General features: G+C 36.3%; 1 protein-coding gene across 2 annotated transcripts in view; it reads left to right on the top strand.

Annotated features, from left to right (window-relative positions):
* Window positions 1-310: 310 nt before the first annotated feature.
* Window positions 311-17,026, top strand: part of LOC124790015 (vesicle transport protein SEC20) — a 33,902-nt gene continuing 17,186 nt past the window's right edge. The window contains exons 1-2 of one of the 2 annotated variants that reach the window (XM_047257563.1): window positions 311-548; window positions 3,222-3,406. In XM_047257563.1, the coding sequence (XP_047113519.1) occupies window positions 447-548; window positions 3,222-3,406 (287 nt within the window). In that variant the 5' untranslated portion in view covers window positions 311-446. Of the gene's footprint in view, window positions 565-3,221; window positions 3,407-17,026 lie in introns of both variants that reach the window. The other variant, XM_047257564.1, reaches the window with a different exon arrangement.

Below are 17,026 nucleotides of genomic sequence, written 5' to 3'. Positions count from 1 at the left end.
AAATTCTTTTTTTACCGATCCTAAAACCTGAAAACAAAGTCGACCGCACTTCTTTCATTAAAGATGTAAAATTTAATTTTATAACGAAATTTCGAAACTTATACAAGATTATCCATTTTTTTACCTTTCTCATTCCCGCCTTTACCTTCTGAAGGTCTAATTTTTCAAAATAACCATACCAGGAAACCGTTTAATAATTATTATTTCATCGAATTGCTTTTTAATTAGCATTTTGAGCAATCGATGACAAGTTTTAAAGCTCTCAGGCATTATACAATCACTGTTGGCGACACTGTACGCGCAAGCGACGCGAAAACTTAGTTGTCATATGTTAGGCTTGTGTTAGACAGGTGGTAACTTAGTAAACAAAATTCCGGATGTACAGCTGATAGTATTTGAAGTACCTTATCTTTTATCATTATTTTGTGACGGTTAATTCGGGAAAAATGTTCAACAAGACACACAAACCGCCAGATGAGAGCTATGTAATAGACTTAATTCGTCAGGAAATTGTGACTGAAAATCTGAAAGTGAAAGCAATTATTCAAGTACGTTTGACAGATGGTAACCAACGAAACATCTTCTTTCATTCTGTAAAAATGAACTTGACAATTTTCCTTATTGTTTTGTTTACAAGGTTCATAGTGAAGCGATGCGGCGTGTGAACTAAGTTATGCATACGTATTTACTTACGATGCTCAGTAAAAACTATTCCGTAATGAGTTTTTGGGGATGTGAAATACGCTTCTAATACCGGAAAACTGGAGTACATTGTTGTGGTGATTTTCTGGTTCTATACAGTATAAATCATTGGCGAGATTCTACGTGATGAACAGCAAAAAATCGAAATTAATTACAGTAATTCGGTCGTAGTCTGTATAGAGCGGCTTGTATTCAAATATTTAGTAGATACCACCACAGTAGTTCCACCTGTAACAAGAATGTTTGAGCGTCTTGTAGAATTTCACGAAATAATTTAATGATACAAGTCAGTCAGTCCTGCCCATTTGAATGTTTAGCACGTTTATGAGATCAAATTGATTAAAATAATAGTGTTTGTAGTGAATTGTGAACATTTAACACTATTTACATACCCGTTTAAGTTTACTTTTGAGCTGCTACAAAATATTTAATTGAATTTTAAAACGGTGCCACTATGAAATTCTTAGGAGGAGGATTCCGCCGTAAAACACCAAATTTTCATGGTTTGAGTTCACTTACATGCTGCACACACAAATCAAAATTCGTACAAGCTGTGCTAGAAATATATCAGTTTATTGCTATGCTATTGAGAAGTAAGATGACAGTTGTTTGAAGATTTTTTTTCTGAAGTTACAAACGCTTTAAAATTACATGAACTACTTGGTCAAACCCTAAGTGCAAATGTATTGAGCTACATGGTGCAGAGTGTTAGTTAGTTAGCTATTTTTTGCTGGAGTGTAGTTAAATTCCTCATCAGAGTAGCCTTATTCTCACTTTTATGTGGTTTCTGTAAATCACTCAACAGAATAACTCCATGGTTTGTTTTTCAAACTTGTTCCTATCATTACAATTAAGCAGTTGCATTGTGCTCCATCTGTAAAGTATTTAATATTGCAAAGATTTTAAACTCTGACCTTCTTTTCTTCCTTATTTCAAATTGTTTGGAGCATACCAGTGTAACAAGCCATATGTGATGGCAGCAGAGGTTTCTAGTTTGAAACTGTGTGTAACAACTAAATAAAATTGAGTCATATTGCACAATTTCATTTGTATGAGTTGTAGTCCTATTGATTTGGCAAACATTAATTCTGAAGACCTATTTGGAAAGTCAGTTCCTCAGAGAATGGTGTTGTGTGCTGCTCTTATTTGTGCCAATTTTCTCCACAGGCATATTTCAGGAATATCCCAATTCTTTTGCAAGAACATTTATTGTTGAATGAAGTCATTCTGAATTTGGCTGTTAAAATATTAGTGGGATCGGTATTTTGGAACAGTCATTGTCAAACGTTGTGGGATGTTGAAACCCTCTGTACACATTAAGCTGTGATGTAGTGGAACATAGTTCGCAACAGTCTTGAACCACATACATGTAATGGGATAAATGTCTCTGCTGTTCCGCATACCCTGTCAGCATATGCCATGCAGCAAATACAGTAACAGTAAACAGCTATCATAAAGGTGAAAAGCCAGGTGAAAACAACGTCCATATACCAACTTCCCTGACATCTGTACTCAGTTGATGATTGTGATGTGCCTTACAGTTCAGTATAATGTGTACTTCAGTATCATTGTTTGATTAATTAATTAATTCCTACATAAAGCTCCACAAATCCTCTCATGAAGGTGAGCTTTTGGGGATGTGGAATGGTTTCAAGTTATATATGATCAGGCAGAAGCAGCAACTGCCATTTCTCAAGAAATGCTAGGCAACAAAAAAACACACACAACTTCTATAACTTCTTCACTAAAATGTAAAACAAAAGGAAGCTGACTTCAGAAATAAACATCATCATGTCCTTTAGGACTGCATGTCTTGTCCGAACTTTTCTTATTTTAGTGAAAAAGATTCAACATCGCCATTAGGAGACCTGTATAAGCACAGTATAAACAGTTTTTTTAAATGTATTTTGTTCTCTACTACTCTACTACTGAGAGTTCAAAATGTTTTTCTTGGCTCAAAGAAATCATATCACTTCTGGCTATAAATTGGAGTCCTTTTACATAAATACGAGCCTCCAACTGTCTTTAATGTTTTGCTATTGTAACAAGCTAATTCATAAGCAGGTAAAACTATGTATTCAGAGCCAATTCCTCTACACCAGTGTTCAGAAATGCAAACAATCAAGCTGCCTATGGCTTCCTGTTCAGTTTCTAATTGTTGCACTTTGTTTCTTATTGACTGAATATATTGGTGAAATAGTGTTAAATAATTAAAGTTACTTGTCAACAGGAAATTTTGTGAAACTTTTACCAGATGGTTTGAGAGCTTGCACAAGTATACATAATATAATGGGAAGAACCTAAAGGAGACGTGCATTTAAATTAGTGTAAAAACTTGGAATTTACATGTTTTTGACAAATTGGAAATTATAGAACAGGTAGCTACAGTGTTTGCTGACTGCAGATAGAAAATTTCACAAATACACTTTTCGTTATCTCTACAGATTTCAGCATATTTAATCACTTACAGACTGTGAAATGAAGTCTAATTCTGTATCACATGTTTTCACTTTTTGCAGAATATTTATGCTTGCAAAGGACCCAGGGAAGTGTTGGATGAACTGAACAGTGAAGGTCGTAGTAAGATTGCCATCCTGAGGAAACAAATAACGAAATTGGAGACATTGGCTAAGGAAAGTGACAATGAAAAGACAAAGAGAGAGATTCTGTCAGATGTTGCCAATTATAAGGATGAACTAACAAGGTAATTACCAATTATTATAAAACAGCTGAATAGCAATAATAATAATAATAATAATAATAATAAATACATCCAATTGGCAGAGGAAATCAAGGACATGTGGCATCAGGATAAAGTTGACATTATACCAATTATACTATCAACTACAGGAGTCATACCACACAATATCCACCAGTACATCAACACAATACAGCTACATCCAAACATATATATACAACTACAGAAATCTGTAATTATTGATACATATTCAATTACCCGAAAGTTCCTAAATGCAATGTAACATGTACAGTTAAAAGGAAGTCATGCTTGATCAAGGTCCACGTCACTTTCCATTTTTAACCTGACATAACATCTGAGAAAGGAAAGAAATAATAATAATAATAATATTAATAATAATCACACAACAGACTACAGCAACTACCGTACCTCTAAAAGCAAAACAGACAAGAAAATATGCAAAGGATCTGCTTTATTTGATATGGCCTTTATTATGAATAAGGGCATCCTTGACTCTGTTGCAGATGTAAATCAAATCTGTAACAGCACCTACTAACATTAGGGGGAAAAACAGAAAAAAAACCTGAGAAGACAGAAAAACTTGAAACTGAAATGTCAAAACTTCTTAAGAAGGACGTAAAAATTCTTCTCGGCGATTTCAATGCACAAATTGGTAAAGAGAGGAAATATAAAAAAACAGTCAGCAATTACTCCGCACACAAATTCACAAACCAGAATGGTGTCACGCACATCGAGTTGTGCCAACAAAACAGTCTAAACCCTAAGAACCAAAAAAAATGTGGCAATCACCAGTCCCTCAGCTAGGTGAATTTCAGGTAGACCATGTGGTGATCCCCTATGATTTCCAAAAAGAAAAACACGATGTTCGAGTCTGCAGAGGACAAATTTTGATTCTGACCACTACATTACCAGAGTCAAAATTAAATTCACACTAAAAAGGAAATGCCGAAGGAAAACACCACTAATTCCCAAATTTGATTTGAAAAAATCCAAGAGTAAAAAATTACAGAAGTGTGGGAAAAACAACCTACAAATATCTGGAGAGATTTCTGAACGAAAATTATACAGAAAGCATGAGAACTGATCTCATTAAAGAATAAATCCAAGCACCCATGGCGGAATTCAAATTGTGATAATGTGATAGAAGAGAGGCAATGAGCCTTCTTAAACTATAATTGTGACAAATAAGAAACCACACAAGAGAAATTTTTGGAAGTCAGAAAACAAGCAGCTAAAATACTTAGACAAACTAAAAGAGAATATCTTAATGCACAACTAAACTCAATTGAAGAATACTTTAGGAACCACAAAACACGACTTTTACAAAACATTTGAAAACCAAATCAAAGGATACACTCCACGAAACCTCTGTTTCAGGAAACAAAATGGAAAATTGACACTAACTAACAAAGACAAGTGTCAAAAGTTATCCAAATATTTCTCACAACTTCCAAAATTGCTCACAACCAAGTATGAGACTCCCCAGATTGCAACTAAAACACACAAATGAAACTTCACTACCACCAACTCAAGAAGAAATTTGTAGTCATATTATATAGCTGAAAAATAATAAGCCATTGGGAGAAGATGGAATTGTAACTGAACTACTAAAGAACCTTAGTCCAAATTCCTTAAAAGAGATTACTCAAATCATCCAGGAAATTTGGCAGACAGAAAAAATTTCAGAGGATTGGAAATGTGCACTAATTCACCCATTGCACAAAAAGGGAGAGAGATTAGATATAAAAAACTACAGAGGCATTTCACTTCGCCAGTCACTTACAAAATCTTATCTGCGTGTCTTCTAAAGAGTTCAAGAACAGCTAGAACATACAATTTCAGATTACCAAGTGGGCTTTTGACCTAATAGATTATTCCCAGAACAGATCTGTAATCTAGAAACTATTTTCAAAATTAAAGCAATCATGTTGAAACCAATAGTCTGCACATTTTTTTATTTTAAAAAAGCATATGATTATTCTATAGATAGTCAGTCTCTTTTGCAGTACTCTAGAAGACCGCAAACTAGACGCGAAAACTTGAAAACTCATCGAAGAAACACTGTCAGGAACCAAATCAAATATTAAGTTCATAGATGAAATTTCAGAACTGTTCTTAGTTAATACATGAGTAAGACAAGAAGGTGGGCTCTTGCCACTATTATTCAACATTGTTTTAGACAAAGTAATGAAAGAATAAGAAATGGAACTAAGAAAACAAAACTTTTGGAAGCCATTCAAACTAGAAAGAGGTCAAGGAAAATTGAGCGTTCCATACTTAGTGTTTGCAGATGACTTGGCAATTCTAACCGACAGTGAAGAAACAGCAGCAAAACAAATTGAGAACCTCAATGAAAGTGCAGAGAAGGTTGGCCTGCAAACTCCTTTGAGAATAGTGAATTCATGTGTTCCAAATTAGATATTCCGAAACTTAAAAGAAATTATGGTGAAATCGACAGTCAAACATTTTAAGTACCTTGGTGAAATTATTGAACTAACACGACTTGAAAAAATAGCCCAAAAAACAGATTGCAGAAAATCAATAAAGCATCTGGACATGCTTCAAATTTATATAACAATAATGCCTGTCAAAAGGTACTAAAATCGGACACTAAAATGCAGTAATCAAGCCCACAGTCAGATATAGAAGTGAAACACACTCATTGAATTGAAAACTAGATTTACAAGAAATTAAGAAAGTAGAGGGCAAGATTATTAGGAAAATTCTGAGACCACAATGCATGCCAGATGGATACAGACTACAAATCATCAAGACAACAGAAAAAGTATCAAACATTGAAATCGGCATCAGAAAGAGATGATTGAAGACTACCTGGAAACAGACTAACGAAATGTCTATTGGACTATGTGACATACCTTAAAACATCAATATGTTGGGTAACTGAAATTAAGAAGGATTTGACAAAAGCAAAAATTGATGTAACAGGCACATCAGACGGGGATACATTCAGAAGCAAAATTGGTAAGTGAAAGTTTATTCCAGAGATAGAACCAAAACCATACCGACCAAAGTGGTCCGAAGAAAGAAAGGCGGCTTTTGGGGAGAAAATGAAGAAATATTGGTGAAATAAGAAGAATTCTAAGAAGATTGGAAATCACATGCTTATCGTTCTCCAATGGGGACATTTGCTATTAGTAATAATAATAATAATAATAATAATAATAATAATAATAATAATACACCACTACAATTTCATAACCACCTCTACAACCCTTTAGATCACATTAACATCAACAGATACAAAGAAAGTAAATTGGAAAAAGAAAACACTACATGGCAAGCACCCGTATCATCTAACACAGCCACACATCGATCAAGACGCATCCAACACATGGCTAAGAAGAGGCAATATATACAGTGAGACAGAAGGATTCATGATTGCAATACAGGATCAAACAATAAACACCAGGTATTACAGCAAGCATATTATTAAAGATCCCAATACCACAACAGATAAATGCAGACTTTGCAAACAACAAATAGAAACAGTAGATCACATCACAAGCGGATGTACAATACTAGCAAATACAGAATACCCCAGAAGACATGACAATGTAGCAAAAATAATACATCAACAGCTTGCCTTACAACATAAACTTTTAAAACAACACGTTCCTACATACAAGTATACACCACAAAATGTACTGGAGAATGATGAATACAAATTATACTGGAACAGAACCATTATAACAGATAAAACAACGCCACATAACAAACCTGACATCATACTCACCAATAAAAAGAAGAAATTAACACAACTAATTGAAATATCCATACCCAATACAGCAAATATACAGAAGAAAACAGGAGAAAAAATTGAAAAATACATCCAACTGGCTGAGGAACTCAAGGACATGTGGCATCAGGATAAAGTTGACATTATACCAATTATACTTTCAACTACAGGAGTCATACCACGCAATATCCACCAGTACATCAATGCAATACAGCTACATCCAAACTTATATATACAACTTCAGAAATCCGTAATTATTGATACATGTTCAATTACCCAAAAGTTCCTAAACGCAATGTAACATATACCGTACAGTTAAAAGGAAGTGACGCTTGATCAAGGTCCGCGTCACTTTCATTCCGAACCAGACCTAAGGTCTGAGAAAGGAAAGATAATAATAATAATAATAATAATAATAATAATAATAATAATAATCACACACAATCAAATAACATGGTAACCTTTTTCTGATCAAATCATCATTCCTAATGATGAATTGAAAGGTCATATAGTGAAAATGATGAAAAATATTATTCCATTCTGACAGCTATTTGTAGAACTTTGACTTTGAAACAAGGAAGAGGTAGTGGGATAATTTTCACTGGAAAACGGCCATCATTTTTACTCATTTCCTTCTTTAAACATTAAAAGAACACCATTCATTGTATCAAATATTTTAGTTCAAAACTCTTCATATCTGTCATGAATTTTGAGCTTACTCTGTTTTGTAAAGCTTGACATTGTCAGAATGAAGCACACGATCTGAATGTTCAACATAAATTTTATTTGTCTTGATCACAAGATACCATTCTGATTAGAACTGTATCTTGCATTTGAAAGAAATAAAGTCAGTTATATGCTTTAGTAATTTCTTAGTACATTTCTGTGAAGTTTGCAAATGAGTAAGCTTTTTGTAATAACTTAATTAAGTACCTGGAGTGCATATGTATCTTGTCACATTGGAACAATAGTGGCACTTCAAATGAATTCTGCCTTGTGTCCACTGGTGAAATTCTAGGGAGAGCCAATGTCATATATTATTAACAATAATGTAATGCAAGTGAGTTTAACTAATTGAAGAAGAAAACTTTAAAATGCAGCATATGAAGTAGGCAAAAGGAACCACTGGTGCCTAAAAAGTGAGATTGATATAAAATAGCTAAGAAGGTATGTCTTGAGGACGAAGACAAGGCTGTAGAAGCATGCATAACCAGGGGAAAGATAGATGCTCCCTATTGTAGGGAAGTTAAAGAAATCTATGCAGGAAAGAGCAACAGCTATGTGAGTATCAAGAGATTATACGGCAAGCCAGTGTTAAGCAAGGCAAAGAAAGGAAAGGTGGAAGGAGTACATAGAGGCGATATTAAAAAAAAAAAACCTTGAAGACAATATTACGGAAAGGAAAGAAGAAGTTGATTTGATGAGTTGGTGGAGAGCTGTGAGAAGAATTTGGCAGAGGACAGAAAGACTCAAGTTGAAACAAGGCCCTTGGAGTAGATGTCATTTCCTTAGTCTTTTGAAATCCTTGGGAGATTTGGCTATGACAAAACTATTCCACCTTGGGTGCAATATAAGTTATACAAGACTGGTGAAATGCCCTCAGACTTAAAGATGAAACGCCCTCAGACTTAAAGAAGAATGTAATAATGCCTATTCTGAAGAAGGCAGTTGCTGATAGGTGTGAATGTTATCAAACCATCAGTTTACTAAGTCGTGGTTGTAAGATACTGGCATGAATTTTTACAGAAGAATGGGAAAACTAGTAGAAGCCAACCTCGGTGAAGCTGAGTTTGGATTTCAGAGAAGTACAGGAAATATGGGTCAATATTTGACACTACAACTTTTCTTAGAATGTAGGTTGAAAAAGGCAAAACTATGTTTATAGGATTTGTAAATTCAGAGAAAGATTCTTACCATATTGACTGGAGTAAGTTCTTTGAAATTCTGAAGGTAGCTGAGTTGAAATACAGATAGCAAAAGTTTATCCACAACAACTGCAGAAACCAGACTATAGTTACACGAGTCAGAGGTATGAGAAGGAAGTGGGGAAAGGGTTGATCCTATCTCCAGTGTCATTCAGTCTGCACATTGAGTAAGCAGTAAAGGAAATTAAGGAGAAATTTAGAGAGGGGATTTAAGTTCATGGAGGAGAAATTAAAACTTTGAGGTGTGGTAGTAACATTGTAATTTTGTCAGTGACAGCAAAGGACTTGGAAGAGCAGTTCAGTGGAATGGTTAGTGTCTTCAAGAGAGTTTAGAAGATGAATTCCAACAAAAGTACAACAAGGCTAATGGAATGTAATCAAATTAAACGAGGTGATGATGGGGGTATTAGATTAGGAAATGAGACACTAAAAGTAGTAGACAATTTTTATTATTGGACAACAAAATAACTGACAATGGCTGTAGTGGAGACAATATAAAATACAAACATCTAATAGTAAGAAAAGCATTTCTGAAAGAGAAAAAAGAATTGGAAATACCAAAATGTCTGATAGGGGCCATCAGCTTTGATCCGTGACACCATAAAGATGGTGGACACAACTAAATTATGTCTATCCAATGTAGTGATTGTAACATCACATACTCAGTAATGTTAACAAGTCAAAAACAAATCCAAAATTTAATTATAATAATTTGAAGAAAGTCGTTGAACTAATGGGACACCTGCAAGAATTATGATTTTTGGGGCTGGGAGACACAAGACAAATGGCAGTCCTACCCTGTCACACGCAACCAAACAAAGAATATGCAAAAGTAAATAGTGCCAGCATGACGTAAAGGCCATAAAAAGACCATACAATTTGATATTGTCACCCTCAGTTAATCTGTTTTATAAACTGGACTACATCATATCATCAAATGAATAATACAAAACAGCAAATATATAAATAAATAGTATCGAAAAGCCACTAACAAAAACAAAACCTTGCTGCAAATTCTGGAATCAGAAATGTCAGTTTACCTATTTAGCTAGAACAAAGTCAATGATGGCAAGAAACCAAAACTTGCTGCAAAGCTGGTATGGGAAACTTCACTTGACTGTCCATGGTACCAAGAAATCACAATTTTCTACCAAAATCGGCACTGGAAACATCACTTGACCAATATAGTTAGAACAAACTCCACAGTGTCCACCAATGATAAATAAACATTATAAACTACCAAAGCAAAGAAAGTAACCCACAAATTCATACATAGTTTTTGTTAACATTAATTTATGCATACAACTAAAACACAAGGTGATATACTGAATAAATATGTATGACATACTTCTTGAAACAAACAAAGAATTAAAATTTTAGTTACAAATCAAAATCCACTGTTGCACAAAAAATTCTGCACTAGTGAAAAAAATTCCTGGTAAAGTTTAAGAATACATCTGGAGCCAATTGAAAGAGTAGCATATATCAAAATCATGTGGTTGAGGTCTACTAAGTTACCTTTAATGGAGTGAGAGAAAGAAGTCTCCTAAGATGCTTAGTGCTGGTGATTTTGGTATGGAGAGATGAAGTTGTTGCATTCATAGGAAGTGAATAAGGGTACAAACACGTAAGCATTCCATTTAAGAACAGTTTTTTTCCAAATAGTTCAACCTTATTCTGAGAGGTGTCTTACAGTAGCTTTGAGTCTTTGCAAATCAATGAATACACCCTACCACTCTACATATTTGTCCTTTCTAGCAACTTCCAGCTCCTGAGTTCTACCTTTTGCTGTCAGAGATTATTGCTCTCCTTGTAACTCATTCTGACAAAACACAGTCTAATACTTTAACCACAGTGGGAGGCAAGGGGGAGACATTGCTTTTCCCTCCTTATATCCTTACACGCAGAAAATATCAATTATTACTCATTGCTGCTACTAGAGACAAACTCTGCAGTGCGTGTTCTTTTATAGTTAGCAGAAAACTCAAGATAATAACAATTGTTTATTGGAAACACAGTTGTCCTCCCTCAAATTCTCTTAATTTTTACTGTATAAGAATCAGTGTCATTGTATACCGACTGCTCCCAATGTCTCGGCTGTTTTACTGCCCTATGCATTGGCCATTTATATTGTGGTTTTTCATGACTTTCGTGTGAGTTTCTCCTGTAGAGATGTTCTCCCATGACTGTTACAAAGCTTTCTCTAAAGATTCTTCCAGAACACTCTAGAAAGTTCTCAAATATTCTGACTGTATGCCAGAGTCTGCTAGTCGCCTTGTTCCTGAGGATGCCGTTGACACCTAGCCATTGCAGCACCACCGCTTCCTCAGCAAGCAGTCAACACACCTGACTTCATACAGAGTACTGGCTCACTTTCTGATTTCCCCGACACCATGCCTTGCTCATGGTCTTAATATTAAAGCTTCTTGCCTTTGTTTGCAGCCATGCCACCTCATGCACTAATAAAATTTGATACCCGTGGTGATATGTGGGGTGCTGAAATGTAGGTAAGAAGCACATCTACTAATATAAATTTCAGAAATTGACATACAGTGCACTGAAAATTATATTTCAAGACAAATGTATGAAATACGGAGTAGTAGTCAGTAACAAGTGGTATTGATTCATTAAACAGGTGGTGGAACCAATGAGAAAATAGTGTTTGATGAATGTCATCATGATGAGTAAATAAAAACACGTGGTGGCATAATGAAATACAGTTGTGTAGAATGTTGTAATGTTAAGTAAAATCTTCCATAAAATTTAAACTGTAGTCCTAGGTTCCTGTCTAACCACCATCTTATAAGTAAGAACATTCTGAAAATACCCCATCAAGTTTTTAAAATGAGCATTTTAAAAGTAACTGCTGCAAGTGAACAACTGAACTGGAACATTCCAACTTATACCAGAGATCAGGATATGCTACAGATCATCCACTTATTCTTCTATGTTGTTTTGCACATTTATGGAAGGGGTACTACTTCTGTCAGTTTGTGACACTAGTTCATACATAATCAGGAGGTGGTAATGCTACAGACTGCAGTTTGTGTTGTCGACTCTACTTCGCTCCAGCCTAATGTTTAAGTGTAGTCAAACGAGCCATGTTTTATTAATAAACAAAACACTAAAAAACAAAAAGAGAAATTCAAAGTAGCAAGCACAAATGAATATAAATGAGTAAAAAATGAGATTGACAGGAAATACAAAATGATTAAATGGGAAGGGCTAGAGGATAAATGTAGTGATATAAAAGCACGTATCAACAGGGAAAGATAGATACCGCCATAGGAAAATTAAAGAGTTGTTTGGAGAAAATAAAAGCAGCTGTATGAATATCAAGAGCTCAGATGGAAAACCTGTACTAAGTAAAGAAGGGAGAGCTGAGAGGTAGGAGTATACAGAAGAGCTATTGCAGGGAAAATGCACCCAGGTAATATTATAGAAAGAGAAGAGGATGTAGATGAAGATGAGATGGAGGAGATGATATTGCGAGAAGTATTTGACAGCCTACTGAAAGCCCTAACTGGAAACAATAACCCTGGAGTAGACAATATTCCCTTAGAACTGCTGATATCCCTGGAAGAGCAGTCACAAATAAAATTTTCGGTCTGGTTTGCAAGATGTATGGGACAGACGAAATACCCTGACTTCAAGAAGAATGCAATAATTCTAATTCTTACTGTCAGATGTTAATATTATCAAACTATCAGTTTAATATGTCATGGTTGCAAAATACTAATACAAATTCCTTACAGAAGAGTGGAAAAACTGGTAGAAGTCGACTTTGGAGAAGATCAGTTTGGATTCTGGAAAAATGTAGGAACATGGGAGGCAATACTAACCCTACGACATGTCTTAGAAGAAAGGTTAAGGAAAGACAAACCCATGTTTATAGTTTTTGTAGATCTAGGGAAAGCTTTTGACCATATTGACTGGAATACACTCTTTGATATTTTAGGATAGCAGTGGCAAAATACAGGGAGTGAAAGATTATATACAACTTGAGGCGAAACCAGATTGCAGTTATAAGAATCGAGAGGAACGAAAAGGATACAGTGATTGAGACGGCATTGAGACAGGGTTGTAGCCTATCACTGATGTTATTCAATCTGTACATTGAATAAGCAGTAAAGGAAACCAAAGAAAACCTGGGGGAAGGAAGTAAAGTTCAAGAAGCAGAAATAAAAACATAAGAGGTTTGCTGATGACATTGTAAATCTGCCAGAGGCAGCAAAAGACTTGGAAGAGCAGTTGAGTGGAATGGACAGTGTCTTGAAAGGACGATATGAGATGAAGATCAACAAAATCAAAATAAGGAAATAGAATCTAGTCACATTAAATCTGGCAATGCTGAAGGAATTGGATTAGGAAACAAGGCACTAAAAGTACTGGATGAGTTTCACTGTTTGGAGCACTGAAATAACTGACAATGGTAGAAGTAGAGGGGATATAAAATGTAGAATGGCAGTGACAAGAACAGTGTTTCTGAAGAGGAGAAATTTGTTAATCTTGAGTATAGATTTATGTGTTCGGAAGTCTTTTGTGAAGGGATTTGTCTGGAGTGTAGCCTTGTATGGAAGTGAAATATTGATGATCAACAGCTCGGATGAGAAGAGAACAGAAGCTTTTGAAATGTGGTGCTGCAGGAGAATGCTGAAGATTAGGTGGGTAGATCATGTAACCAGTGAGGAGGTAATGAACAGATTTGGGGAGACAAGAAACTGGCATCACAACTTGATAAAAATAGGGATCAGTTGATAGGATTTTTTCTGAATCATCAAAAGGCCATTAATTTACTATTGAAGGGAAGTGTGGAGGGTAAAAATTGTAGAGGGAAACCAAGATGCAGGTTACAGTAGTTATCCGGAGGTGAAGAATCTTGTACAGGATATAAAGGAGCATGAAGAGCTGCATCAAATGAGTGTTTAAATGGAAGATGATGACAAAAAAATTTTCTCCTGAGTTACATATACAATTTAAGCTAGAAGTAATTCCCACTATAATCTTTACAATAGCACTAGTCATGGCTGCTTCTGACTGATAATGTAAAGCTTGAATTGTTCCCCATCTCTGAAAGCTCATCTTCATCATGGAATATACAGAACAGTATTTGCCAATGATTGGGCGAGTTAATTACTCAAATCACTAAAGTTCACATTGCTTAATTGTAGTGCTTAATAGAATCATCAACTGAGTACAGATTCTAGGAAAATTGAAATATTTATTAAAAGATGTAATAAAGTTTTTAAACTTGGTAGGAGTTACAGTGTTGTTAACAAGAGATGAGAATTTGTGCTTGGGTTGTGCCACCAGCAAAAAGTTAAGACTGAAACACGCAGTATAAACGTTTCATGCTATTGAATATGAAATGGCCTTATGAATGGCATAAATTGACAGACTGTAATGGGTGAGGGAGTGTAACACTAAAGTTGGTGACATGGAAGGCAGAACAAAGGAATCTTGACCTCTAGAGAAGGATAGTAACTAGACAAAGGGGAAAATGCACAATATTTTTCCTTAGTGCTGCTTGAAAATTTTCCTTATTCTTGAACTAAGAAAGACACATCAGAAAAGAAGTGAAATGGATTAACACCGAAGTGCAACATACAAACAGTGCAACAGATAATGGGTAAATTGTTATTTTATAGGTTTCAAAACTGTGCACATGTATTTTCAGAATCCCCACACCATGGAATCTGAATAATTGATGTGAAGACAAAGACGTCATATAAACAGAGTAAGGATGGGAAGATAAAAAAGGAAACTGGAAGGGATGGTCATAAAGCTACATAAGTGGGGGAGATATCTTAGTCAAAAGATGGACAGTGTGTGAACCTATATTAAGAGTACAGGGCTGTCAGCGTCAGTTGAAATAATAATTTAAGCTATAAACTGAAGCTCTGTGATTTGTAAGATTAATACATATATGCTCGTAGAAAATTAAAAGATGAATGCAAGATTTAGATGATCTCATTAACTGATAAAATCTACAAGTCTTGTAAGCAAAAGTGAGTTATACAACTGTACTGACATCCACACAATGCCTGATTGTGTGTACCTTGTACCACTGCCAATCATTCCTTTTTGCTTTCCACTCATGAATGAGGCAATGGAAAAATGACTCCATGCTTCTGCACAAGCTCAAATTTTATTATTTTTACAGTCTTTACACGAAATGTAATTTAGTGGCAGTAGAATTTTTCTGCAGTTTGTTGCAAATATTATTTCTCTAAACTTTTCAATAGTTTTTCATGAAAGATCATCATCTCTTCTCCAGGGATCTCATATTTGAACTGACTGAGCATTTCCATAATACTGGCATGTTGAATCAGTAACAAAAGTAGCAGCAGTCATCTGAATTGCTCCACTGTCTGCCTTTATCTGATCTGATGGGGATTGCAAACATTCGAACAGTACTCAAGAATGGGTTGCACAGGTGGATGTCCACCTAACCTTCGTAACCTCTTGGTTCATCCCTATGAAATCCCCAAACCACCTTCCCTACCCTCTGGCTCCTACCCTTGTAACCGCCCCTGGTGTAAAACCTGTACCATGCACCCTCCCACCACCACCTACTCCAGTCCTGTAACCCAGAAGGTGTACATGATCAAAGGCAGAGCCACGTGTGAAAGCACCCACGTGATTTACCAACTGATCTGCCTACACTGTGAAGCTTTCTATGTGGGAATGACCAGCAACAAACTGTCCATTCGCATGAATGGACACAGGCAGACAGTGTTTGTTGGTAATGAGGATCACCCTGTGGCTAAACATGCCTTGGTGCACGGCCAGCACATCTTGGCACAGTGTTACACCGTCCGGGTTATCTGGATACTTCCCACTAATACCAACCTGTCAGAACTCCGGAGATGGGAACTTGCCCTTCAGTATATCCTCTCTTCCCGTTACCCACCAGGCCTCAACCTCCGCTAATTTCAAGTTGCCGCCCCTCATACCTCACCTGTCATTCAACAATATCTTTGCCTCTGTACTTCAGCCTCGACTGAGATCTCTGCCCAAACTCTTTGCCTTTACAAATGTCTGCTTGTGTCTGTGCGTGTCTGTGCGTGTGCGTGTCTGTGTGTGTGCGCGCGTGTGTGTGCGCGCGCGTGTGTGTGCGCGCGCGTGTGTGCGCGCGTGTGTGCGCGCGTGTGTGTGCGCGCGTGTGCGCGCGTGTGTGTGCGCGCGTGTGTGCGCGCGTGTGTGCGCGCGTGTGTGCGCGCGTGTGTGCGCGCGTGTGTGCGCGCGTGTGTGTGTGTGTGCGTGTGTGCGTGCGTGCGAGTGTATACCTGTCCTTTTTTTTCCCCCTGAGGTAAGTCTTTCTGCTCCCGGGATTGGAATGACTCCTGATGAAGCAACCTTTGGTTGCGAAAGCTTGAATTTTGTGTGTGTTTGTGTTTGTTTGGGTGTCTATCAACATGCCAACACTTTCGTTTGGTAAGTTACATCATTTTGTTTTTAGGTATATTTTTCCCATGTGGAATGTTTGAGAGAGAGAGAGAGAGAATAAGAGCAGTGCTGTCACACTTCCCTGGGCACTCCACATGATAGCCTTGTCTCTGATGAATACTTGATATCCTTGACAACATACTCCATTCTGCAACTTAAAAAGTCTTTGAACCACTCACATATTTGAGAACCTAGTCCATACGCTTGAACATTTAACAATCCATAGAGTGACAGTGTGTCAAATGCTTTCCAAAAATCTAGGTGTATGGAACTGCCTGTTGCCCTTCATCCATGGTTTGCAGGATATCATGTGAGAAAAGGGCAAGTTGAGTTCTAAATTGGTGCTGACTTGTGATCAGAAGATTTTCTCATTTGAGGAAATTTATTGTGCTCGAACTTAGATGATGCTCAAGAGTACTGCAGGAAACTGACATTAAAGATATTGATCTGTAATTTTGCTGGTCTGTTCTTTAT

The sequence above is a fragment of the Schistocerca piceifrons genome, chromosome 3 (genome assembly GCF_021461385.2).
Source record: "Schistocerca piceifrons isolate TAMUIC-IGC-003096 chromosome 3, iqSchPice1.1, whole genome shotgun sequence".
Classification (NCBI taxonomy): domain Eukaryota; kingdom Metazoa; phylum Arthropoda; class Insecta; order Orthoptera; family Acrididae; genus Schistocerca; species Schistocerca piceifrons.
The sequence above is the reverse complement of the archived record's forward strand: the minus strand, read 5'-3'. Positions and strand labels throughout refer to the sequence as shown.